Below are 26,149 nucleotides of genomic sequence, written 5' to 3'. Positions count from 1 at the left end.
CCATCCACCCCACCCCCACCCCAACACGCACACCGAGTCTCAATTGCTGGCAGGCTGCACCCGCCACTCCAGGTCTGGTCACGTTCAGACCCGTGTCTGTATTCGAACCCAAAATTGGAGCTGAATTGATGAGACTAATTTCTGGAGAGGGAGGGGGAGGGAGGGAGGCGAGTGAGCTCTCGGGCTCAATTGCTCCTGAAGAAATAAAGAATTACTAAGTCACCTTTTTCCGCCTCTGTGGACACCCTTTTGAAATTTTTTCTTCCAAGTGACTTGGATCTCCTCTGGATTTTTTTTTCCCTCTTTCCCCCGTCGGACTCTTAAATAAAAGTGAGCAAGTCCAAAGCGTGGTCTGGAGAGCGTGGACAAGGTAACCTGTTTTGGATGTCCGGGAGAAGGGAGTCCGGCGAAAGAGCCCAGCCCCCGAGGCTGTTCCAACTGGGGCGCGCGGCGACCCAGGAGGGAGGGAGGGAGGTCTCTGGGTGGGCCGGGGAACGCCAGCCTCCAGGCTGGGTAGGGAGGACGGTCCAGAGCGCGGGCCTCCGGGTCTCACCCAGAGAAAATTCTGGGTCTGCGCTGCGCTGTTGCGTGCTGCGCTCCCGGGACCTGCTGACTGTCGTAGAGGGAACGTCCGCCTTAGTGTCAGTTCCTTGGGGACCAGGAAGGGGGACTCTTGCCTGGGAGTCAGTGCTTGGGCCGTCGGGTCCGGGTAAGCGCCGGGGGTTTGGCTCGAAAGATGCGGATAGGTGGCCTAGGGCACCGCGGATCTCCGCCCTCTGCGGGCACCGGGAGCCCAGGGTCGAGGCGCGCCGCCCCGAGGGGCCCCTTCTCCTAACAATGCGCCCCGGAATGGAGTCCGCTCCCTGACAGCGTGGGTCAGCCCGAAACCGCCCAGAATCCGCTTCGATGAGTGGGTGAGCCGCTCTGGGAGTCTGCCGCGTCTCGGCAGCGGAGGGCCTGAGTGGAAAAATTCTTATTGGATGCACTTTTTAATGGTTGGTTTGCCTCGGTTTGCGTCCGAATCTTCCCCGGCAGTAGGCGCTGGGTTACCCGCAGCCCTAGACAACTCTCCCTCCGTATCCGCCACCCCCCGCACACACTACCCCCAAAACGTTTGTCTCCGGCTGGAAAAAGCATTAATGAACGTATCTGTGGGAAGAAACGGAAAGTGAATGAGTCAGGAGGGCCACCTTCGGCCAACCGCCTCAGGAAAAGCAAAGAAGCCAAAGGTCTTTGGCTTTGGATTTTGGGGGAAGGTGATGGGGGGAGGTGCAGACTTCGGGAATCAGGGCTCGGAGGCTGGGCGTGGACCCCGTCATTGTTCCCGGCTAGCTCTTATCTCCCAGGAGCAAGTATCCTGTGTGCGCAGCGCATGAATGTGTCTGGGCATCTCCGCGTATATTTATATAGTGTGTGATGCGAAAAGCAGGACCAGCCGAGGGAAGGAAGAGGGGGTGTGGGGGGAGGGAAGAAGAGGGAGAGCAGAGGGGAGAGAAGAGAGAGGAGAGCTCGAGGCGAGAGAGAGAGAGAGAGAGAGAGAGAGAGAGAGAGAGATAGGACTTCCTCCCCGATTCGCAAAGTGAAGTCACTTCCCAAAATTAGCTGAAAAAAAAGTTTCATCCGGTTAACTGTCTCTTTCGCTCCGCTACAACAACAAACGTGCACAGGGGAGCGAGGGCAGGGCGCTCGCAGGGGGCACGCAGGGAGGGCCCAGGGCGCCAGGGAGGCCGCGCCGGGCTAATCCGAAGGGGCTGCGAGGTCAGGCTGTAACCGGGTCAATGTGTGGAATATTGGGGGGCTCGGCTGCAGACTTGGCCAAATGGACGGGACTATTAAGGTAAGCGGCGGGGCAGTGGGCGCGGGCGGCGGGGACCGGCCGGGTAGGCGAAGCGGCGGGCGGGTAGGTGCGGGGCCCGCGTCCCGGAAGACGTGGCCGCTCTCCCTTCCTTCCTCGCCCCGGCTTCGCGCCGGCTCCTCCGGCGCTCGGGTGGCGAGTCCTACTCGCGGGCCAGCCGGCCAGGCGCCTCATCCAGGGCTACCTCCCCCGAAATCCCTGCCCCAAAGTGGAGCCCGGCCCCCTCCCACCTCGCTGCCCGCCGGGCTGCAGGAGGGGGAGGCGGGAAACCTGGGGACCCTGGGTGCAGACCCGAGTCAAGGGCGGGAGACCTCGGGGTCCACCACTCCCACCGGCACCCGGAGCTCCCTGGCCCCAGCCCTGGGCACTGGGCTTCCTCTCCGCAGAGGCCGAACACGGCGGGGGCAGGGGCTGCAGCCGCCCCCCTTCGGTCCCTGCCTGGTGGGCCCTGGGGTGGGTAAGTGGCCTCGTCGCGGGAGGGTAGGGGTGTAAGTGAGTGTGTCGGGGGCTCTCTCTGAGCGGGCTCCTCCAGATGGAAGCCCCTGTTTACATGTCAGCGCTTTCCCTTCCTCTCGGCACTCATTCGCCCGGCTCTCGGCGCTGGAGAGCTGCCGGCTCCGCGGGACTCCTGGGCCGGCCTCGCCGCCTCGGTCCGCGCAGATCCCTACCCGCGCCCCGGCCCTTCGCGCCCAGGCGTTCGCCGGCTCCAGGACAAGGGCTCCCGGAGCTGTCGCCTCTGAGAGGGTCCTGCGTCCTGCGGAGCCGCCCCCACTGCAGGGGCCGGCTGTGAGCCCGCGCCCAGTGCCCGCCCGGCCAATCCCACCCCCGCCGCCGCCGCCACGCCTGGGTCTAGGTTGCAAAGTGCAGCCCAGGCGGAAAGGTGAGGGTTTGGGTTCGCGTCTCACTTCAGAAAGGTTGACTACTGTCTCTGAAAGGGTTCGCCAAGTGGGGCCAGAAGCAGGGAGGAGGGAAGCCCCTAACGTGAGGGACCTTAGAGGACCTAGGGAAATGAATGGGACCAGGGGTTAGCTTCGAGGCTGCCGCGCAACACCAAGCTGGAGTTTGTCTGGAAAAACTATTAGGCTGGCGAGGTGGGGACTGGCAGAGCCCGCCATTCCCCAGAACCCGAAGGAGTCGACTCCCTGCTCTGGGCTTAGCGAGAGGAGGCTAAGACGTTGGGCTCAGAGAATTCAAGAGATTTTTATCTTCTGGGTGGGGTCGTGGTTTTTATTTTCTAAGTTTTTTTTTTTTTTTTTTTTTTTTTTATGAAAGTTTGAAATATGCTGACTTAGGTAAAAGACACCAACTGAAGGAACTTGCAAATCTGGAGATGAGATAACTGATTGTAATGGGTTAAAGGGAGCCTGTAAGAGCCTCTAAGAGCCTGGGTTCCTCAAACTCAAAGTGAGTAGGTGAGAAGTAGGTGAGAGGGGATTCCTGCAAACGCCCAAGAGTGAGGGTCACTGGGCCATTTTACGCCTGTTTCTCTGCTTCCTGTTGATGTGTGCATGCAAGTGTCTCTGTATGTCTGGGTTTAGTAATGAGATGCTCCCCTCTAGAAAACTCCCTCCCCCCAGTCAGGACAGTTACCACTTACTCTGAAGGCCTCTTCTGATCCAGAAGGGTGGTAAGATGGCCTCAGGGTCTTGATGTGGACACCCTAAGGAAAAGTGAAGAAATATCTCCACACTGCTTAAACTCTACACACAGGCCCTGAGCAAAAGGAGGAAGCTGTGGTCTGTGTACCCAGGATGTGCTAACCTCTTTAGATACACACAGGGATTGGCATGGCAGGCCTCGAGAACAGGCTTAGAGCAGGAACCTGACACTCCAGGCCAAGGATGGGAGTGAAAGTCCTTTCTTTTTATGTGGGTGGTGGGATCCATGAGCTCCTCCAAACCCTCCCCGTGAATAGCCTGTCATTCACCTGAGTTACCTGGCTAGGCTGAGTCCCCGCAGAGCTATCTTCAGTCTCCAAGCATTCTGCAGGATTGAGCCTTTAGTGTATATTTTGGTGTTTAAGTTGTGTGAAAGCCAGTTTTCTGTTCGCACGTGACCTCTGGATCTGGGGTTTCCAGATCCCATTCCCACAATAGTTCAAATACTGTGCTTGGAGAGGACAGTGGACCAGGAGAGAGGCCAGCATTCTTCTGCTGTCTTGGTGAGAATGCACCATCCATTAAACTTGTTTGAGCCTCATAATCATCACAAAAATGAAACAGTGGAACTGGGTTGCCTCTACAGTAGTATCCTCCCAATCTTCTCAGTGCCTAAAATATCATGCTCATATGTGTTTACAAGAACACTTAACCTGTATGTGTGCTAAATCCAGCCCTACACTGATTGAGGTTGAAGACACTACAGAGAGGATCTAATTTGTGGACACAAATCCAGGATGTCCATTTCCATTTTGAGCTGCCTGGAAAAATCAGGTTTGAGTGATTCTAGGATGTGATTTTATGCACCTGCACAGTTCTTCCTCAAATATAAGACATGTCTGTATTTCAAAATATCTGTGGGTCTCAGCACTCAGGTGATATTTGGTGCAGGAAGCCAGGGAAATCTGGATTTCTTCACAGAAGCCCTTTATTTTGTGCATAGTTTGCACAACTCTATGTGATTACAAAATCTCCATCTTGTTGCCCTCTTTATAAGTCCCTCCATATTATACTTTCTTCTCTTTTCCAAGAACGGCTCCTAGGAAGGCTCTGAGCATCACACTGGGAGAACCAATATTTGCTGGAGCCATGCTACTCTTTTGTCACAGACAGGTTAACTTGAGATATTAAACAACACCCTACCCACGCCCCTACTTCCCACACTGATATTATCAGTGTTAAAAAGCACATGATACTGTTTGCTGCTTTAAGAAATGACCTGGTTTCAAAAACTGCATCTTAGTTTTAGGCTGGCTTCAGTTGAATCCAGTTAATTTTATCTATGAATGCCTGCCTCAATGTACGTGGTGCCATTACAGATGGGGAGACGGAGAAGACAGACATGGTGAATGAAGGTGGGAAATAGAGAATGAACGGTGGATTTGGAGTCAGAAAGCCTGGGTTCATTCTCAGCTCTGCTACCTAGTAGCTGTGTGCCTCATAGCAAGGCACTTCTTGAATCTGTTTCCTTATCTCGAAAATGGGGCCAAAGCCTCCTTGCCACAAGTCATAGGAAGAATTTTTAAAGTCTGCTACCTTAGCTGGATACACATTAATTGAACTTCGTGTGCCTCACACCAAGGCACCTCTTGAATATGTTTCCTTATCTAGAAAATGGGGCCAAAGCACCTCCTTGCCACAAGTCACAGGAAGAATTTTTTAAAGTCTGCTACCTTAGCTGGATACACATTAATTGAAGTTTGCTTTTGGGAATGGGCATACCAGGACAGATTGGTCAGAAAATTAGAACACAGGTCCAAGTTTGCCATCATGCGTATTTGATTAATTCAACAAATATTTATGATGCATCTATTATGTTGCAAGGCTCTGCCATGTGTATTGAGGATAAAACAGGGATCAAAACCCTCCAGGAATGTAGACTGTAGTGGAGGCGGCTGACACATACAGGGAACAATCTCAGTCGAGTGGTGATATATCTTCTGAAAAACAATAACGCAGGTTAGGGAATGGAAAGTAATGAAGCTATATAGCCAGGATGGTGAGGAAAAGCGTGTCTAACAAAGTCACAATTGGGCAGAGACACTCTCTCATCATCTACCTCAGAAGAGTGCAGCACCAGCCACACAGCCAACAATGGACAAGCACAGCAGGAAAGAAGGGTCAGGGTTCCTGCTGGCTCTGCAAGGCCCTGGAGGGGCAGGTTGTCACTGGCAGGGCAGGGAAACATCTGGACAAGGTTTAGGAGAAGCAGCAGAGTGAGGAATACTTGGGAACAGAGGCTTGACTTCTGTCCTCAAGAAGGTGTTGCTGCCTCCCTGTACCACACACACCTTTTAATCTCCAAGTCCCCTGGATTCACAAGAACTCAGACAAGATGCCCTCTGTCTGTTGATCTGTCCCCGTGACCACACAGAATTGCTCCCCTCAGGTAGTTACCAAGTGGAATCCTGTTTTGTGTGTGAATAATTTCCACCAAAAGGCTTCCTTCCAGTTCCACTGCTATCCAAATTTAAGTTTATAGGTTGGCAACTTTAAAGCTTTAGAGAGTATTTAGCTTGACATTCTCACTTTACGGGTGGGGAAACTGAGGTCTAGGGTGTTATATGAATTGTCCAGGATCATACAGCAAACTACCAACAGAGTCATGGTGAAAGTTCAGGGCTCCGAACACTTAGGCCAGTGTTCTTTCCACTATACCATGAAAATATCATTTGCTTTTGTTACATTTTTATGAATTATAGAATCGTGCACGCAATGTGTGTGCATTTGTGTGCGTGTGTGTGTATGTGTGTGACAGAGAGAGAGACAGAGAGAGAGAGAAGTCTTTAAAAGAAAAATCATAAAGAATTTGGCACTTTACACTGAAGACACCTCTGGTATTTAATGAAAATATATGAAAATGTATCACTACCATCTTGAATTATTTTATCCTTAAAGAAAAAACAAATTCCAAATTTTGGATAGAATTTTACACAACTGTTTTCCAAAATAAATCCTTCTTTTACAGCAGACAAAGTAAACAGTCTCCATTACAAGGAGACAACCAAAAATATAGTAGTTTACTGAAATACCCAAGCCCTTCTACAGATCATGGGCAGGTAGACTGAACTCTTATTTCAACCCCTTTAATAATGGAATATTGGACTATTTAAATGAAATCTATTAGAAGGTATCTTATGGATCCATCGGACTGTGTCATAAGTAGGTCTTGAATAACAACTGCATTAAAAAAGATTTAGGATTTTGATGTCTCTTTCTGTTTAGGGTTAAACAGTTAACTTGGCATTTGTTTAAAAAATAGTTGATTTAAACCAAGCCTCTTTCTAGATATATGGCATTAGTCTAATGCCAGTACTAAGTTACCCCCAACCAAAAAAAAAAAGAGTTGGGAAAATTTTTATATTGATAATTTTTTTGTTCTATACTTAAAACATTCCTTTTAAGTCTATATTTTGCTTATTTTGTAACAAATTAAGTAGGCTAAAGGACATTGTCTGTTACATACACACAAACACACACATATACACACAGTCTCATAAAACTTTCAACCAGCCACAATAGCTTTTTTCGTAATCTCAGAGTTATGCAGGTGTCTCTTCCTCTGCAGAAGACTACACCCTGTTTCAATTTCTGTTGCTTTAATGATTTCATATCTATAGTGTTCTTCCCATTACGTATTAATTGATCCATGGGATGGTATCGTTAAGTGAGGTCACTCTGTGTATTACAGTTCTGCCACTAACCTCATAGACCCACCATCAGTAGCCTGTGCACCGAGATGTTTCCACAGAGGCTATGGATAGGCTTATATGTCCCCACACTATCACCTGCAGGGCCAATATAGTGCAAATTTGACAAAATTTAGGTAATCTATGGAATAACCCTTTCCTGTGAAAAGCTAGCTGGCCTTATGGGGACTGGTAATACCTCAGCCTCAGGGGCATCATAAACTGACCAACCATACGAAGGTGATTGCATGTCTGTTAGGCAGGGACTAGACTATGTGACTACGTTCTGTGAAGATAGAACCCCAGTGGCAAAAGGGCTCTGCTAGGAGATCTAGCGAGAAGATAAGCCATGTCTGTGTGCCCTGCAGAATGCAGCAAGTGTTACCATAGCCCTGAGAAAAGAAAGGACAATTTGAACTGGAGAGACAGAGAAAGACCTCATGATAATAGTTGTTTATGTAGTCCCTTTCATAAACGTCTTCACAGATCATACAGTCCCTTCACAGATCACTGGCCCATACACTCTTGCATCCCATTCTCACAGCAGCCCTATGGGAGATAATACCATGATGTCTCTACTTTATATGGAAGAAGTTAAAGTTCAGAGGAGTGAGGCAACTTGCCCAAGAGTATAACTAACAGGCGACGGAGCTGGGTTTCAAGCCCAGTGTTTCTCATTCCCGATTCCTGCTTTTTCTACACACACTGTCCACACTGCCTCTTGGCACAGGTGGATCTAAGCCTGGCCTTGAAAGATAGGTAGGGCTTGCACAGGAAACTATGGTAAAGGGCTTTCTAGGAGAGTGGAAGGGTACTTTGGGGAGGAAGTGTACAGGTGATGGAGAGGATCGGAGTGGAAAGACTGAATGGAACTAGATTACAGAAGATCTTACATACCATAACAAGGAATTTGGGGGTGAGTATGGCGGCTCATGCCTGTAATCCCAGTTCTTTGGAAGACGGAGACGGGTGGATCACTTGAGCCCAGGAGTTCAAGACCAGACTGGGCAACATGGAGAAACCCCATCTCTACAAAAAATACAAAAATTAGCCAGGCATGGTGGCACTTACCTGTAGTTCCAGCTACTAAGGAGGCTGAGGTGGGAGGATCACCTGAGCCCAGGGAGGTCAAGGCTGCAATCAGCCATGACTGCCTCTGTACTCCACCCTAGATGACAAAGTGAATACCTGCCTCAAAATAATAATAATAATAACTTGGATCTTGTAACATGTATAGAAAGGAGGAATGAAAACTTGTGACTAGAGGGATGATCTAAATAGCTGTACAAGTCTCTTAGAAACAAATCCTTCCTACCCTCTTCTCCTTAGGAAATGAAGATGGGAGTGTCTCCATCACTTATCAGAGGCCACACAAGAAGTGAGCAGCAGTCAGGATTAGACAACCAGAGATAGATTCAGGCAACCAGCAGTGCTATCTGTTGTCTTCAAAGACACCTGTTGATTAAATATGGCATTGGGGGAGGAAGGAGAAACTCTATTTCACCAGATGACGTAAAACTGTGATTATCCTTCTCATCCCTTCCTTCCCAGGGTTCTGGGGATTTCTCCATGAGCAATCTTTTCAACTGGGCCTTCTATCCTGGGCTACAATTTTAGTTCCTTTTAAGAATGAGTCAGCAGATAGTGCTTGAGAGGAGACAAAAGAAAAACAATGTTTCTCTAAAACTCAAATCAAATTTCTGTGGGCCTTCAGACGGGTCTGACATTCTTCCACGAATTGGCTGGGCCCATGGTCTCAGTTAGAAATACTGACACTTCACCCCAGCAAATCAAAAACTCAGAGACTCATCACCGTCATTCCAAGCAGGATCAGAGATTGAGTGTTCAGATGCATTTTCAGATAATTCAGATCAACTTTACAGTACCTTCAAAATTGCTCATCCCTACAAAAATGAACCAAATGCTAATGTATTTAAGAGATTTGCCATCTTTGGGAAACAATGTGTCTGCCATTTAGTTTAAGATCAAAATCTCAGAGTATGAGAATTTTTCAAATCACCTCAAAGAGAAGGCAGACTTGAACACTGAAATGTTTTCCCAAGAGCGAGCCCCATTTACCCAGCCAGTGCTATGTGTCCAAGGCAATGAAAGATCTCATGTCACATCTCAGTGCACACATGCAAGAGGCCGGAATTACAGGTGCCATGGGAGCTTTAACCTCGAATTTCTAGACATTGTGTGGGTTTCACATGTCTACTGGAATCTAACACTCCAGTAGCAGAGTTGTTAGGTCTGAATATATGGGTAATCATTGATGTTATGGGAAAGGAATTGGAGAGTGAGCAATTTTGCGGTACCATTCATGTAGCAAAAATGTGAAAACAAACAGGTTAATATTAGAAAATTACTCTGTTCATGAGTTGCTTTAAGTTAATGCTGTTACAGTCTATGGAAAAGCATGTGTTTCGATTGAAATTGTCACGTCTACAGAGTCATTTTGTCTTTAGACATTGATGACTGAATTCATTCTCATCCATTTATTCATTCACCCAAATGTTGAATAATATTACCAGGCACTGTGCTCAACAGAGCATTCATGTAAATGAACAAGAATAAGGTTTCTATGCTATTTCTTCCAGACTTTTAGAAAGTAGAGATTTCTCTTCTTTCTGATTTTCAGCTCTGAGTACTGGAAATTCCAAAAGAAGCAATACTCATTGGAGAAATCTTTATTTGTGGCTTATGATCATAAGGATGGTTAGACACATTTTCTTAAAAGTAACAACAAGTTTATATTCTCCATTGCCCCTTCACCCTTGGTGATACTAATCTACTGTAAGGATATTTTTGAAAAGTCAGGGCTTCAGCTGAGGATATTTATTCTTCTGATTCTCCCGTTCTCAGCTTTAGTTCCTCTATTTATATATTAACACAGGGCCAGGCATGGTGGCTCACATCTGTAATCCCAGCATTTTGGGAGGTCAAGGCGGGTGGATCACCTGAGGTCCAGGAGTTCAAGACCAGCCTGGCCAATATGGCGAAACCCTGTCTTTACTAAAAGTACAAAAATTAGCTGGTCATGCTAGTGCATGCTTGTAGTCCCAGCTACTTGGGAGGCTGAAGCAGATGAATCGCTTGAACACAGGAGGTGGAGGTTGCAGTGAGCCAAGATCACGCCTCTGCACCCCAGTCTGGGCAACGGGGCAAGACTCTGTTCCAATAAACAAACAAACAAACAAAAAAGCCATGGAGAAAAATACCATAGGTAAGGTGAAAAATAAATGAGAAACTGAGAAAGAATATTTATCATACATAAAGCATAAATGTCTTATTATACAAAGACTACTTACAAATAACAGAAAATAGGCAAAAATGCTATGAATAGACAGCACTAGAAAGAAAATACAAATGGGCAATAAATATATGAAAAGAATTTCAAGCACATGCATAAAGACATTCAAATGAAAATAATAAAATTCCAACGTTTATGACCTAGGAGGACAGCAGAGACTACAACAGCTTAATGTCTCATGTTGGAAAGAGTAAAGGAAATGTCACTGTCTTATCCTCTTGTTAGGAGTATGACTTGGTATAATCTTTCCAGAGAGCAACATCTATTTGAGAAGTTAAATATTTATACAAATTTGATAATGCTAATTCTACAGCTATGTTCACTCAGATATATGTACAAGATGTTTATTGTAGCATTGTTTGTTACAGCAAAAGTTGGAAATAATCTAAATGTCCATTAGTAGGGTACTAGATAAACAAAGGAGGAAAGATTCATATAAGAAAATGCCGTGCAACTACAAAATGGGATAAAATCAACTGTCGTATACACTGATTTAGAAAGTTCTCCAATGTATAGTATTACATGGAAAACAGCAAAAAGTTCCAAAATATTGGGCCGGGTGCGGTGCTTCACTCCTGTAATCCCAGCACTTTGGGAGGCCAAGGCGGTCAGATCATGAGGTCAAGAGATCGAGACCATCCTGGCCAACATGGTGAAACTCCGCCTCTACTAAAAATACAAAAATTAGTTGGGTGTGGTGGCGCCTGCCTGTATTCCCAGCTACTGGGGAGGCTGAGGCAGGAGAATCACTTGAACCCAGGAGGCAGAGGTCGAGATTGCAATACTACATTCCAGTCTGAGTGACAGAGTGAGACTCTGTCTCAAAAAAAAAAAAAAAAGAAGAGAGGGACACAGAAACAGACTTGTAAAAAGGTGAATGGGCAGCAAGATTTTATCCGGAATGTGCTGGTCCCGGTGACTTTAAGATTCTAACTTGAGGTGAATACAGGGAGAAACTGGCTGGCCTAGGATCTGGAGACCTGAGTTCCAGCCCCAGCTCTATCCCAAACTAGCTATGGGATGTTAGGCAGGTCACTTCACTTCCTCATCACTCATGTTAAAGATTTTCTCACATATAAAATGAAGGTATGATTTCAAAATTTCCTTTCAGCTCTCATGTTCACTTGACTCTGATCCTAGACAGGCTTTAAAACAGTTCTTATTTTGGGGTGTGGATGATAGAACCTCACGTAGATGTTCTATCTGATCCTGTGTGGCTCTTCTCCCGTAATCTCAGGGCTGCATTTCATACTGTGGAGTGACCCTCAAGGCCAGGTGAAGGCAGGAGCTCTCAGCAGGTGCTTGGTGAGTTTCTCCGAGCTGGTTGTTTTTATTGCCAAGTGACACTGGAACTGTGATAATCCCTTTTCGTTAATGCAAACTAAGAATAGGGCCTGACGCCACTCTGGGGTCTTAGATTCTTTTCCAAAATTTGGTCTCATTTAAAACCCAAAACACTCTTTGGCTCCAAGCGTCTTTCCCCTGGACTTTAAAAAAATCCTGTTTAATTGAAAGGAAATTGAATTTGTCTGGTTTTGATTCATTTACACTTAACTCTTCTAAAAACAATAATTTGATGTCCAAGGAGAATTTTGAGTCTCTTAATGGGTTTTCTGGAAGGCTTTTTTTCTTCTTGTTAAAACAGGAAGTGGTGTTCTATGGGCAAACACAGTCAACCCCAGAAGGCCCCAATTCAGTTTGAAACTGTATCACCCACCATTTTGCATGGGTCCTCATGACCCCAAGCTAAGGCCTTTCTTTCCCTAGTACTCACCTAAGAGAAAGAGATGCTCATCTTTTATTAGAGGAGGAATAAAAATAAGGAAGAACAATCATAGTTATAAAGGGAATAAGTTATCTCTCCAGCGTAAGGTGCTAATATCTATTCAAACCTTTAAGACAAGCACTTGATCCCATGACAACCCTGTGATGTATGTAATATTTCCATTTTGAAGAGGTTGGGTAAGTTACTCATGGTTATACAGGTAGAAAATAGAAAAACAATGATTTGAACCTAATCCTGTTTACTTCCAAATTCCATAAAGCTTAGCCACTGTGATACATCACCAGATTGATACATACATCTCCATATAGTTTCAGCTACAAGCCTATCTATGAGGACCATGTAGGTTTTGTTACCATTTGTTTTGTCCCTTGGTCTAAGTGACCACTACCCACAGTCTGCACCAGTCAGATTCATGAAACCGCTCAATTCTTCACCACTCTTTATTCAAGAAGGCCTATGTCCCGGGTAGCAAAGCCTGTCTGGCTTTGTTAGCAGGTGTACTGGTGTGAAACTGACAGGTTCTGTTTTCACATAATGATCTAATGGGTTGATTTTTAAATGTTTTATAGCTCAGTAGAGAATGGCATATTCTTTGACCTGCCAAGGCTTCCTCCTCTACCCTTGTGCCTTCTTTCTTCCTTTCTTGCTCTAAATCTTGCTCTCTTCTTCATTCTATTCCACTCATATACACAAAAAACTATACACATTTTTTAAAAAAAATAACAGATTCAGGAGGTTATATAAAACACAAAGAAGGGAATGTTTTGCAAGGTTAAAAGGAAATCATTGAGTAGGGCTGACTTCGGGCTCCAGTTTCTCTTGAATAGCCTTTCTTGTTATTTCAAGGCTGATTGACTTATAACTGCATCCAAAGCTGCCTCACACCAGTTCCTTTTATCAGACCAAGTGAGACTTCCTGTGGACTGGCCCAGCTTCCTGATATATTTCCTTTTTCCTTTGGCAGAACAAAGAAAACCATAGCTCCAAGGATCCTTGGGAGCAAACACAATTTAGCCCTGAAGAACCTATTATTTTAAAATTTTCATTCTTAATGCGTAGGGCCGAGAGCCTGTCTTTGCTTTTTTTTTTTTTCCCCACAGCGTTCTGCGTAATGTCCCGATTTACTCTATGTGCAGTTACCAGGCGTCAATGAGCTACGTGAATTCATCCTAGTTGTAGTTTGATTTTATTCAAAGTGGGAAAATTAAGCCATTTTCAGTGCATGAGCACCCCCACCTCATACATGCATACACCTTCAAGAGGGACGTGGAACACCTCTCTACATAGGGTTTAACCTTTTGTTACCTGAGCTCAACACAGCAGATGTGTAAGGAAACTCTCTTGTTTAGAGATTTCAACCTATCTGTGTTTGGAGTTCTGACTCTAGAAACATGCATACAGGAGAAGACACTCTAGGGTATCCAGGTATCCAAAGGATCATCAAAGTCAGTTGAAGAAGAAATTCCAGAAATTGGGTTGAGATTGTTGCTTTTTTCTTTTGCCTGGAGTGTCTCCCATATCACTCCTTACAACGTGGCCTCACTATCCACTCTACACATTACTACTGAAAGACCTTTAGGCATGACCCAGGGTAACAAGGGAGCACTGTTAAGAGAGCTGCTTGTTTCTCTGTCATATCTCCCAAAGCACCCATCACACATTGCCAACTTAGGATAGCCTCCTCCCCAGTAGTCTCAGAAAGAAAGAGACCATTGACGGAGAGATAACTGAGGCTTTAAGACGTAGTGTGTCAAAAGATGAGAACTAGGCAAGAGCTCCTGGAAGCAGAACTCAAGTATTCATGGTCCCAAACACCACGCTCTACAATGAGGGTGTTTTCTGGAGCAAAGACATCAAGGCTCATTTAATCCACAGGGACTCATGCTTCTTTGTTCATTGGTCCTATTTTCTGACCATTGTCATAATATTCCTGGGGGACTGAAGAGGGCACTTTCCATAGGAACCACATGGGCAAGTGAGTAATCATGTAGCCACCCAAATTTTATTAAAGTAGATTTTTCTCTTTCAAAGGATTGCTGATTTGGAAGAGGGTAAACAATAAAACAAATGTAGCTCTTCTGGCAAGAGGCATTTCTTAGGGCTAATTCAACATGGTTAATTCATAATGATTTCTCCTAACCCAGTCCTCAACTGTTATCACGTCTACTTGAAAATGGATTTAAAGAGAGTATTCGCAAAGAAGAAAATAACTCAGAATCTATGTGGCATGAGGAGACTGTGAAGGAGTTATGGGGCACGGTTGGTGTGCTCTGCTTCGTATAACCTGCTTGGGCAATAGCAAAGGCAAGGGGTTAAAATGACTGCCCCACACTATGAGCTTGGGATCTTTCTTTTCCCAGCACGGTACTCTGTCAATAGTCCTGTACCCAGGTTCATGACCAGTCAGGAATCCTGAAGAAAAGATTCATACATTATCTCAAGCAACTCTTCGCACCCTGATAACACTGCCTGTAGAGAACCATACTGACCTGCCCTTGGCTTTCTCCATAATAAGAACAAATGGGTCAAAGGGCACAAGTCCTCTTTCTCAAATATGGTCTATGGTGCAACAGAGGACTTCCCTAGAGGTCAGGGACTTAAAGGGCACCTGTGCTTTTTGCACTTTTCTAGAAAGGAGAGGGAGAAAAAGCAGGTGACTTTTCTAGAAATGTCATTTCAGGAAAACAGCATGTGGAGACTTCCCAGGGTGTCTTGGGGAAGGCATCCAGCCCTGTGGCTGTGCTGCTCTGGGCTTCTAAGCCATTCCTTCTGGAGATTGTGGGTCTCTATAAATGTACTGAGTCTGAAGTGTGGTAAAGGAATTACCACATGGCTCCCCCTCCCTGCCTTCCTGGAGTTTACTCCCTGAGTTTTGTAAACAGGCCATGACGGGGCAGTGGGACTGGGTTCAGAGCTCATCAGAATTATTTCTTCCTATCAGTTTGGACAGGGTATGACCCAGACTCTTCTCTGCCCAGAGAACCCTTTTAAAAAATTTAAAACCCTGTGTGTATTTCATGGGAAATTTCACATGCCTGTTTCTGATTCACTTCCAATTAAAGGCTCAAAACACTGGTTTTGTAAGAGCTCTTTGATGATTCAGATTCTTGTTGGTTAATCTTTTTTTCTCTCCTAAATGTCCATAGAAGCTTAATAGATGTTATTTAGACATTTGCATGCTTAACTGTTGAAAATAATTGGAAACAGGAAAGAATGTTTTATTAGCGTGCACAGTACAAACAGACTTAAAAGGGAAGGGGAGGCACAGCCTCAGTGTAGGGAAACTCCTGGGAAAACAGCAGTATCCCTGAAGGTGGGTGCCTTGGTTTCCCCATCACTGGGCATGGGGGAGGAGACTTTCAGCTCAGAGCTACTGAAAAAGGGAGAGGAGCATTACATAAGACATAAGAATCCTTCTTACTGTGGTCAGTCACCACCAACAAGCAGTCAGTTGAGTGGTCAGTCTCATCCAAGATGGAACAGGTGGATTGGCATTTTCCATATGCTAACACTACTTTTAACTCCCTTCTAATTGGAAGGAATTTGTTGTCTGCTGTTAGAGCAAGCCTCATTCTTCATCTCCTTTAAAAAGCTTTGATGGTGAAGCTGTCTGGGTGCACCTGTGCATAGCTCCCTTGAGAGAGTTTTATGTATCAGTCCCTCTAAAGTGCTAACGTGGGCACTGGCTTGGGTAGTCTGAGTTCTGTACCTGGTTTTGCCTTAGGCTGGCTTGGTGACATTGGGCAAGTTACTCTCTCTTTCTCAGGTGGTTCATTTACCCAAAAGGATTAAGGCTTCTTAATGATCCTCTTCTTCCATGGATTTGGTAAAAATCTGGAGTAGTGAGTTGCTTTGAGTTTCTTGAAGAAAAGCATTAATTAATTACTGCACTTTGACTAACTACTGGGTTGCTCATTAGATGGCTTTCTTGTTGCCAATTGTAAACCATGCAGCATTTCAGATTCTGAGCCTTATTTGGACGTTTTACTAAAGAAAGAGCACCTGCTCTGTCTCTTTATTTGTCAGGCAAAGTTCAGTCAGCCAATATTCAGTTAGCCAAAGTTACCAAATGTGACTTCATGCCCACACAATGTAAATGTAATGTGTGAATGCTGTGTGCTGTAAGGTGCTTCTTGCCTAAGAAAGGTGAGACAAAACCTTAGGAAGGCTGGCAGTAAACTTCTGCAGTATTTTGCCAGATTACTATGACAGTGGCAGAGTGATTTTGTGAAAGCCACATGCAGTGTGAAGTTTGAAAATCTAGGTTCAGACCCACTTATTAATTGTGTGGTCTTGGGTCAGATAATAAGTCCTCTAATCTCCTTTCCTACCTGTAAAATAACAATAGCACTGGTAGTAATAATATGTAACATTAAGTTTTCTACCAATCTTACTAATTATAAGAATCAAAAGTAGTATGGGAGTAAAAGCACTTTGTAATTGTAAAGTGCTGTGCAAATGCTAGTTGTTATTATCTTAGTTATTATTCTCATTCAAGTCGATGCATAAATATAACAGACAATAAACGTAACTTAAATCTGTCGGGTTGTTTTTTTCTGGACTTAATGATTTCAAAGACTTGCTTGCATGTCGTTAAATTCATCAATTAGTGACTTATTCATATCTCTTTGCCCATGTAGACACCATCCCCTACAAATGCACAAGTACAGATCAAACATCCCATATTCCTCCTTCCCTCCCGCGCATCCGGCCATTGTTCTACTTGTGAAACTCCCATCCCCATCAATGGGGGGTTTACGTAAAAACTGATGGCAGGATATGAGTGTGGCTTCAGGAATTCCAGGCTTGTGCTGCTGATAAAGAGAGTTGTGTCAAACAGAAAACAGCAGAGAAACAAAGTCTCCTGTCCAACCTATGCTACAGCACTCCCTTGTGAATCGCTTTAAAACAACCGTCTGGCTGACCACATACCTATGGCTGCCTCCACCCATACATCTAGGCCACCTCTTCGATTATCTTCCCCACGTCCTTGTGGTAATACAACACAGAACCAGGCTAGAAGTTGGTTAATTCAGAGGGAGATACCGTTTCAGTTCTTTTGTACTCTGTTTGACCATCCCTTCCAGAAAGACAGTAGAACTGAGCTCCCCTGATCAAGGCATGTGAATTTAATTGGGTCGTAACAGTCTGTATTAAGTGTAAATGCTATTTACTAATAGCATTGACTTTGGTGTGAGTGAAGGCACAGCAGAACAAAAGAAGTAATTTGCCCTGAAGATGATCCTCTTTTAGTGCTGAAATCACAAGCGATGGAGGCCCTTCTTTCACTTCACAAGACCAGGAAAGCTGGGTCGGTCTTTATTCTCATCACACATCATCAATATTTTAGGAAACCTCATATTGTTGTTTTTCATGGTACACTGAGCAACCAAGTATGATTATGTGACCAGAAGTGAAGGGAAGGAGAACATTTGCCTATATTCTCCCCACAATGAAGCAGCTCAAAAATGAAGAGAAGAAGAAAGGAAAATGGAATTGACCACCTCCATTTAAGTGCTCATTCAGACATTTAGTATTAAAATGATGAACTTCTTCTGAAATCTTTTTATTGAACGCATTGAACTAGGTATTAGGGTTTTATTCTTGGCCAGCAGAACTGGGATTTCAAAGTTCATGAGGCTGAACATTGAACTGCTCAGACACTAGTCTGTCGTTCCTAGGGACCACAGTCTAGCTAAGACCAGCCTTGCTGCTTTTTCTCCATGACAACAAATCACCACCAAGATCTAGATGCTGTATTGAAGGAGCATGCTGTGTTTTTCCACACTAACACCACAGAGTGAAGGTAAAGGGATTAGAGAGTATCTCAAATTTATATTTCAAATTATGAAGAACATCTGACACAATGAAAGCAAATGCAGCCTTGCAGAAAATTTGTCTATCTTTGTGACATTGGATTGTATAAAGGGTTTGGACAAACTCATTGTCCTGCCACCTTAACTATGTAAAAAATTATAATCTCTTCAGGTTCTACGTTTCTGATTTTGCATTTGATTTGGGAGCAATAGTATTTTATTGGGCTATACAAGGCTCCAAAATCTCTCTTTTGAAGATATTCATGTGTAGGAAACTTTGTAACAGATATAGCTCTTGCACAATTTTTAGGAGAAGAGATTTGGGAAACTTTATCAATTTTCTCAACCTTTTAACCCTGTCTTAAAGTCCAAGGAAAGTGAAAGACTAAGAAAGCTTTCTTTATCAGGGCTGTCCAACAGAACTTTCTGCAAACATGGAAATATACTGTTCTGCACTATTCACTGTGGTAGCCACTGTACTCTCTATTTGAGTGGCTGTTCAGTATTTGAAATACGGCTAGAGGAAGGAAATTCACAATTGTATTCTCTTTTCATTAAGTCAGTTAAATTTAAGTAGTTGATTAATCTAATTAATTAAATATGATTAGAAGCCACCATAGTGGCCAGTGCAAGTCTGTATCATTCAAGTTAAAAATATCATCTTGAAATCTGAATTCAGTCAGAGGGGCATATTTACACGGATTATTTTGATCTGAGTCAGCAATGTGTTGTCCACATGGAGACTAACACTTCCATTTATTCTTATGACTAACATTAAAGCAAAACAAAATGAAAAGTGAATGTTCAGCATTATCATGTTGGCCTGGGGCTGGAGCTAAGCTTTCTATCCAGTCTCCTGGCTTCATCATTAATTCTCTGCTGACCTTTAGGAATGTAATACTTTATTTCCCTTCTGTCAAATGAGGGCATTTGGAATTTATCAAAAGGATATTCATGAATCATGATTGAATGTTTATTGGGCTTACTGAAGAAAGGTATGGGCTTTGCCCTATACCTTTTCATTGAAAAATAATCTTGGCCAAAAAGAATCCCTATTATACAGAATGGCGATTTCAGTTTCTCCATTTGCAAAACACTGGCATTGTACTCACTTATTTTAAGGTCATTTTAGCTCTAATGCTTTATGCCACCATGAAAATATGATTTCCTATTACGTAGAGCTCCCTACTATTAACAAATGGTTTGCTTTTCTAGTTCCCAGATCCCTATAACCGTTTGTAATATTTCTTCTTAAGTATAAATGTCAACAAAGCAACTTTAATTTAGCAAATAACCAGCTAAAGTGGTAGTCTTTGTCTTTCTTTTAAAAAAAAAAAATTATTTTATAACTTACTAGTTAGACTGGTAGTCTTTGAAACCCAATTTCTCTCCAATGAGTGTTCCCTAGGTTTATAGTCAACACAGTTTGGTCGTTCGTCCTCTCCAAATCTCATGTTGAAGTGTGATTCTCAGTGTTAGAAGTGGGGCCTGGCAGGAGGTGGTTAGATCATGGGGGCAGATCCCTGGTGAAGGAATTAGTGTCTTCCCCTCGGTGAGAAGTTAGTTCTGACTTAGTTAACTCACCTGAGATCTGGTAGTTAAAAGAGTCTGGGACCTCCTCCTTCTCTCTCTTGCTCCTGCCCTTGCTATGTGACATGCTGGCTCCCCTTTCACTTTCCACCACAATTGTATGCTTTCTGAGGCCTCGCCAGAAGCAGATGCTGGCACCATGCTTCCTGTACAGCCTGCAGAACCATGAGCACCATGAGCCAAATAAACCTCTTTTCTTTATAAATTACTTAGCCTCAGATATTCCATTACAGCTACACAAAATGGATTAAGCCAGTGCTGTCCTATGGTGCACTGTATTAGTCTGTTTTCACATTGTTGATAAAGACATACCTGAGACAGGGCAATTTATAAAAGAAAGAAATGGTTTATTGGACTTACAGTTCCACATGGCTAGGGAGGTCTCACAATCACGGTGGAAGGCAAGGAGGAGCAAGTCACACCTTACGTGGATGGCAGCAGGCAAAAAGAGAGCTTGTTTAAAAACCATCAGATCTCATGAAACCCATTCACAGTCATGAGAACAGCACAGGAAATACCCACCCCCACAATTCAGTCATCTCCCACCAGGTCCCTCCTGCAACATGTGAGAGTTATGGGAGCTACAAGATGAGATTTGGGTGGGGACACAGAGCCAAAACATATCATACACTTTCCAAAGATCTATATCCTTGATATCACTGAGACATGAAGCAATTTGTCTCTACCCTTCCTACTTCTCACCCATGGATAATAGAAATATAAGCATGCTACACCTCTTGTGGTTTTAGAATTACCATGAGGAATAAATACCCCAGTCTTTCTCATGGGGAGATCTGACCTCATTACTGAGGTCTTGCTAATGAGCAGAACTATAGCAGCTTTTTCTTTGGATGTCTTCAGGTACACACCATTGCGAAGGTCAATCCTGTGTCCGTCACTGAATGGCAAAAATTTGTTTAAAACAAAGATGGGCAGACTCCTCCGAGAAAATGAGGCCTGCTCCTTGAGGTCTAACTCTGTAATGGGGGGGTGATGACGCACTGTAATCCTGCTTCTCACTCACACCTGCTCTCCAGAAAGGATAAAATTGTAAATGTCCAATTAGAGTCTTTATTAGTCTCTTCCTAACTACCTAGAATTTATCATTAGTTTGACAGTTCTGCAGCTCATGCATTTTCAGAAAAATCCCTATTCCGTTTAAAACATTCCACATTTGTTTGTTGTTGTTGTTGTTGTTGTTGGTGTTGTTGTGGTTTCAAATTTCATTGGGAAGAAGGTAAGGAGTATGCATAGAATACAATTCTGTGAACAAAGTGAGTTAGTTGCTTGCTCCTTGAGGGCAGAAACTCTGGCCATTTGTCCTCAAGTCCTCAGTGCCTGACACATATCCATGTATTAATTGAGCAGCTTCTAGATGTCAGATGCTGGAGTACAGCAGTAAAACAGACAGGTATGGTTCCTCCTTGGACAGAGGTAATAGTCAAGGCAAAAAAAACCAGGTATTGAGCTTGTTGTTATAAGTGCAAAGGGTTCTATGAAAGGGGAAGTATGGGGTGCCTCTGGAGGGCATAACATGGGGACGTAATCTAGTCTCAGAGGTCAAAGGCTTCCCTAAGGAGGTGCCATTTAGGTCGAACCCTGAAAGATAAGCAGGAGTCAGTATGAAAGAGAACAGGCCTTCAAAAAGTCTTTGCTGGATGAGTGAATGAATGAAATGGCTGCCCAGGGCATTGCTAAATTAAGTACCTTGAGCTTAGTCATCCTAACCATAGTCCCTCTCAGGCATTATCTGTGTGGCCATAAGTCATTTTCTTAGCCACTGTCTTCTTCAGTAAAGACAAGTAGAGTGTAACGAAGAATATTGTGAGAGGATAATTACCTTAGAAGGCATTATCAGTCTAATGTTTTACTGAGTGCATAGAGTACATATGTATAGGTTAATATGCCTTTACTATGCAATGCATCCAGAAATTTCAAAGGCAAAAAGATTCTAGGAAGCTGAATTCCACCTTTAAAAATCTCAGCCTATGAAAGCACTGGGTTTCAACTTGATATAACTCTTCACTGACCAAAAAAAAAAAAAAAAAAGGCAGCACTTTGGCAAATAAAGCTCTGGAAGATGCATTGACTGGCGTTGACATAAACTGCTATCCTGATCTCCATCAAAGATGTGGGCCTTCTCATGCTTCAGTTTCCTCAACTGCAGAACAGGGAGATTCTTCCAATGATAATTTTACCCCAAAGTGATGTTGCAATAAAGATGGGGGTAAAAGCATTTTGCAAGATCAAAAAAAGAAACAGCTACTAAACAGGCATGCTATCTATATCTGATGTTTGCTACAATTTCTGAGGAAACCCTCTAATCTAAGATTCTAGAGAGTCTACAGAGGTTGAGAACTGGGATTGGCTTTCAAGATCTTTTCTGGAATGGCTGTGCCCTTTACCTCATTATTACTTTAAACAACTTTGGCAGGAGGTATCAGTAATGCCAATAACAATGATAATGATGATGATGGTTAATGAGTAGTTACTGATGAGCCCAGCACTGTGCTAAACATTTGAAGGATTTTTTTTTTTTTTTTTTTTGACAGAGTCTTGCTCTGTCAGGAGGCTGGGGTGCAGTGGTGTAATCTCAGTTCATGGCAATCTCCACCTCCCAGGTTCAAGCAATTCTCCTGCCTCAGCCTCCCATGTAGCTGGACTACAGGCATGCACCACCACACCCAGCTAATTTTTGTATTTTTAGTAGAGATGGGGTTTCACCATGTTGGCCAGGATGATCTTGATCTCTTGACCTCGTGAACCGCTAGCCTCGGCCTCTCAAAGTGCTGGGATGATAGGGGTGAGCTACCTCGCCCGGCGCTTGAAGGCATTTTAGCACATGACTTCCACCACAGCCCAAGGAATCCATCTATCATGACTTGCACTCACCCAGTGAGAAGAACCAAGACATGCGAAACTTAAGTAACTTGCCAAAAGTTGTGCAGCTAGCAGGTTCTGTCTGATACCAAAGACTTTACTCACTGCATATGTGAAATATTTTGAGCTTCTCAGAATAAGAGCTCAGGGTTGCTAAGTGATTAAACATATACAATTAATTATTCCTGCCCTGGAAGACAAGAGTGTTACCATTAGCAGAAGTTTATTTTTGCAATTCCTCTGGCCTTCTGGTGTTCCCACATGCCTCCACGCCTTTTTCCTAACTGTATTGCTTGCCTGTTGTTTAAAGAAAACAAAATTTATTTTCAAACTTGTCCAGATAGAAATAAATTGCATTAAAAATAGTGAAAGCCACGGTGAAGGACTGAAAAAGTTGAGGAGTCAATGACATTTGCAGAGCCCCTGCTATGCAAGTTCCATGGGACTACCAGGACCGAGGCTACGTTTTATTAATACGATCTCAATTTGTAAGGGTCATTTTATTATCTCCGTATCCCCCATCCCACCTCGTTTAGTTGGATGATCTAGAGAGAAAACAACATTTCTACCTTCTTGCAATGGAAACAATAGACTTTGCTTGTGCCACTTTTATTTTCCCACTGGGGAATCTGAGAGATGACCTGATTGAATTCCACTCATAAAGGTCATGCTTTGAATTCAAGGCAGAGGAAAAAAAAAGAAGAAAACATTTTGCAATGATACCCCACGAGTCCTGAGCATGCTGGGGCCTCTCCTGGTTGCACTGTGGTCTGCTGATAAGGATAACATTGATGACAAGCGGAACATTTCCAGGACAAAGGAAATTCCCTGTTGTATTGTTTAAAGGAAGCCACTATCACTAAGGAGAGCCAGGTTTGTGATGTAGGCACAGATTCTCCTGCAGGAGAGGCAGGGAGAGCTGCCAAGCTGCTTGTGAGTGTGTCTGTCCCTAATTTCATCTGGGGAGCATTTGTGTGGTTAGAAGTCAGTAAGGGGTCATGGCAGTTTATGGCATTGGTAGGGTTAGGAGTCAGACTGTTAGAAATGGAGGCACGCTGGCTGGGGGAGTAAAAAGCCTGATTCATACAATGCAGCCCATTTAGGAATCATAGCAAAAGCACCAGGAGATTTAGAGAAGTTGATCTGGTTTTGAGTTTAAATTCTGGACCTCCTTCTCTCCCCACCCCCTCCAAGCCAAAATGTCAGAAAAGGGCCTGGTTTCCCTTTATGGAGTGCAAAATAAACAGATCCTCAGCAGCAGGAGAGGGGCCCAGTTCCCCAGCCCATAATGCCAGAGCTGGGGGTGGGGGTGCTGTGGGGAAAAGCAGTTATTCTTCTGTCTGGTTAGTATTTGGCATTGACTTTCATTTTCTCCAGCCTCTGTTTTCTAGAAGCCTGCCTGTACGGGAAGTACAGGAATAAAGAGAAGCTGATCGTGGGGGTTTTCTTGCCAGACTTCAAAGGAGGTGGATTTTTGATTTTTGATAGTTTGGAGAGTTAGTTCCAAAAGTAAAAGCTGCTTTGGGGACTTGAACCTAGACACTGGGATCTTAGCCGTGTGCCTATCAGAGCCGCTGCTCCGCTCCTGATGGAATGGAGTGCTCTGGGCTTCCCACTCTCCTCTCCCAGCCCAGGAGGGCTGGAGCTCTGGGCATCTCAGGGTCAGCTGCGGTGAGCCTGGCCACAGGGCTCTGCATTCCTTCTGGGCTTTGCTTGGTTTGAGTGGGTGTGACCGCGAGTTTACTCTGGAGAAAACTGAGACAAAGAGTCTAAATTGGGCAGGATCTTGAATCTAATGACTTGTTTACAGACCCTGTACTTTTTCCAGTGCAGGGAGGAGGAAGAAGGCAGGGCACGCTCGTCACTGCGGGCATGGGCACATCACTGTTTTTCATCCTAAGGAGGCAGGACAGCTTCGGAAAGCAGCAGGGCATCTGCCTGGCAGCCAGCAGGCAAAGTGGCATGCTGTGTAATTTTCCAAGGTAGGGAGGAAGCAGTGGCGGCTTTGCTTGGTTCTACCGGCTCGGCTTCCGGGGCACACGCTGCTCTGGGGAGAATGCCTGACCCTGCCACATGAAAGGCCTTGCTTCCTCCCACTTCAGCTTCAAGCCATGGGGAGATTACCCTCCTCACCCCTGCTCCAAGTGCATCGCAACCCAGAGCACCCAGCCAAGAATGCACACCTGTGACGGGACTAAGAAGGCCTCACTGGAACTGTATAAGGAGAGAGGAGATTCCCGGGAGGACCTGACAGAAAAGCACACGCATGATGGTTTTGCTATTGCGTGACATTTATTTCATAATTGCTACCTGTAAGAAATTCCTTGAAAATGAAATAGTATAGTGCAAGATTTAAGGACTTGCTCTTCCAGATTCTGTAGGCCTTTCTGGAGCCCAGGGATGCCGTTTCTAAGGCATGTAGGTGCTCAGGGTCTACCCCAAAGGGCAGTTTGGGGCTGCAGGGCAGGCAGGAAGAGCCTTTGTTTGTGTGCATGCCAGGTGGTTTATAAACATCCCCTTTAGTTCCTTTGCCAAGTCACAAGTATATATTGCAATTACCACATTCTGATGAGGAAACTGAGGCTCAGAGAAGTTAAATCATTCACTGAAAGCCACACATCTGCTAAATGTGTCATGCTACATCCACTTTGCACCTAGTTTGAACAGGTTTACAAAGCAAGACAGTAACCCCTGCATGCCTGGGTGCCTGAAATTGAAAAGGGGTGGCTCTAAGATGTGGTCTGCTACCTCTCTTGGACTGTTGCAGTTGGGTGTGGCTGATTTGAAATTGTGCTTCAAAAGAATGAGTTCTAGTCCCGGAATAGAGGAGCTCACACCACAATGCACTATAGATCTTTGTGATCCAGAAGTCCTCCAGATGTTCCCATAAGGACCTCTAAGGTGGTGCTGGGGATGGTGTGTGTATAGGGAGTGTTCCCTGGGAGCCTCTGAGCCCTCCTGGCAGAGAAGCCTCATAGATAATGGCATCCCCACAAAACTCTACACTTGGAATGGGACCCAAATTAAATATAGCACCAGCAACACCAACTAAGTCACTACCTGGAATATGTCAAAATACAGCAACTAACACTTACTTTATGTTTGTCATTTGCAAACCCTATCATGTCTGTTAATCCATTTGAATGCTGAGAGGTAGGCAGGGCAGCTATTATGATTCAAAGAAGAGGTCACATCTTTGTGGATTTGGGTTCTCATCCCAGCTCCCGCCATCACTAGATGTGTGTGGTCTGAGCAAATCCTTCCACTTCTCCCAGCCTCAGTCTCCTCATCTGCAACATGAGAAACTTGCTTTCCAAAGTGCCTCAAGCTATGGGAGTGGGGATACGGGAAGGAGTCTCCCCAACATTCAGAGGCTTCCCAACGCTGGCAGCCCAAGGCACACCACTGAGTGCCACCACCTTCCCCTCCCCTTTGCTGGCCGGATACTGACCAATGGAGAAACCAGGACTGGGGCGGGAAGGAGTAGGTGGTAAGACTCTTTTTCACTTGTTTCCTGCACCTGGAGACAACAGCAAGACCATTATTTGGATGAATTATTGTT

At 44.6% G+C, this 26,149-nt stretch overlaps 2 protein-coding genes across 2 annotated transcripts in view; one reads left to right on the top strand and one right to left on the bottom strand.

Annotated features, from left to right (window-relative positions):
* Positions 1-1,319, bottom strand: part of LOC108529069 (uncharacterized) — a 2,365-nt gene extending 1,046 nt beyond the window's left edge. The window contains exons 1-3 of the mRNA XM_017871146.1: positions 1,278-1,319; positions 1,104-1,149; positions 224-985 (exon numbers count right to left, since the gene is read on the bottom strand). Coding sequence (XP_017726635.1) covers positions 321-985; positions 1,104-1,149; positions 1,278-1,319 — 753 coding nt within the window. The 3' untranslated portion in view covers positions 224-320. The remainder of the gene's footprint in view (positions 1-223; positions 986-1,103; positions 1,150-1,277) is intronic.
* Positions 1,320-1,476: 157 nt separating this feature from the next.
* Positions 1,477-26,149, top strand: part of FLI1 (Fli-1 proto-oncogene, ETS transcription factor) — a 119,032-nt gene continuing 94,359 nt past the window's right edge. The window contains exon 1 of the mRNA XM_017871181.1: positions 1,477-1,837. Within this exon, the coding sequence (XP_017726670.1) occupies positions 1,820-1,837 (18 nt within the window). The 5' untranslated portion in view covers positions 1,477-1,819. The remainder of the gene's footprint in view (positions 1,838-26,149) is intronic.

The sequence above is a fragment of the Rhinopithecus bieti genome, unplaced genomic scaffold (genome assembly GCF_001698545.2).
Source record: "Rhinopithecus bieti isolate Rb0 unplaced genomic scaffold, ASM169854v2 scaffold_5750, whole genome shotgun sequence".
NCBI classification, from domain to species: Eukaryota; Metazoa; Chordata; class Mammalia; order Primates; family Cercopithecidae; genus Rhinopithecus; species Rhinopithecus bieti.
Note: the sequence above shows the minus strand (reverse complement) of the source record. Positions and strands in the feature narration are given on the sequence as shown.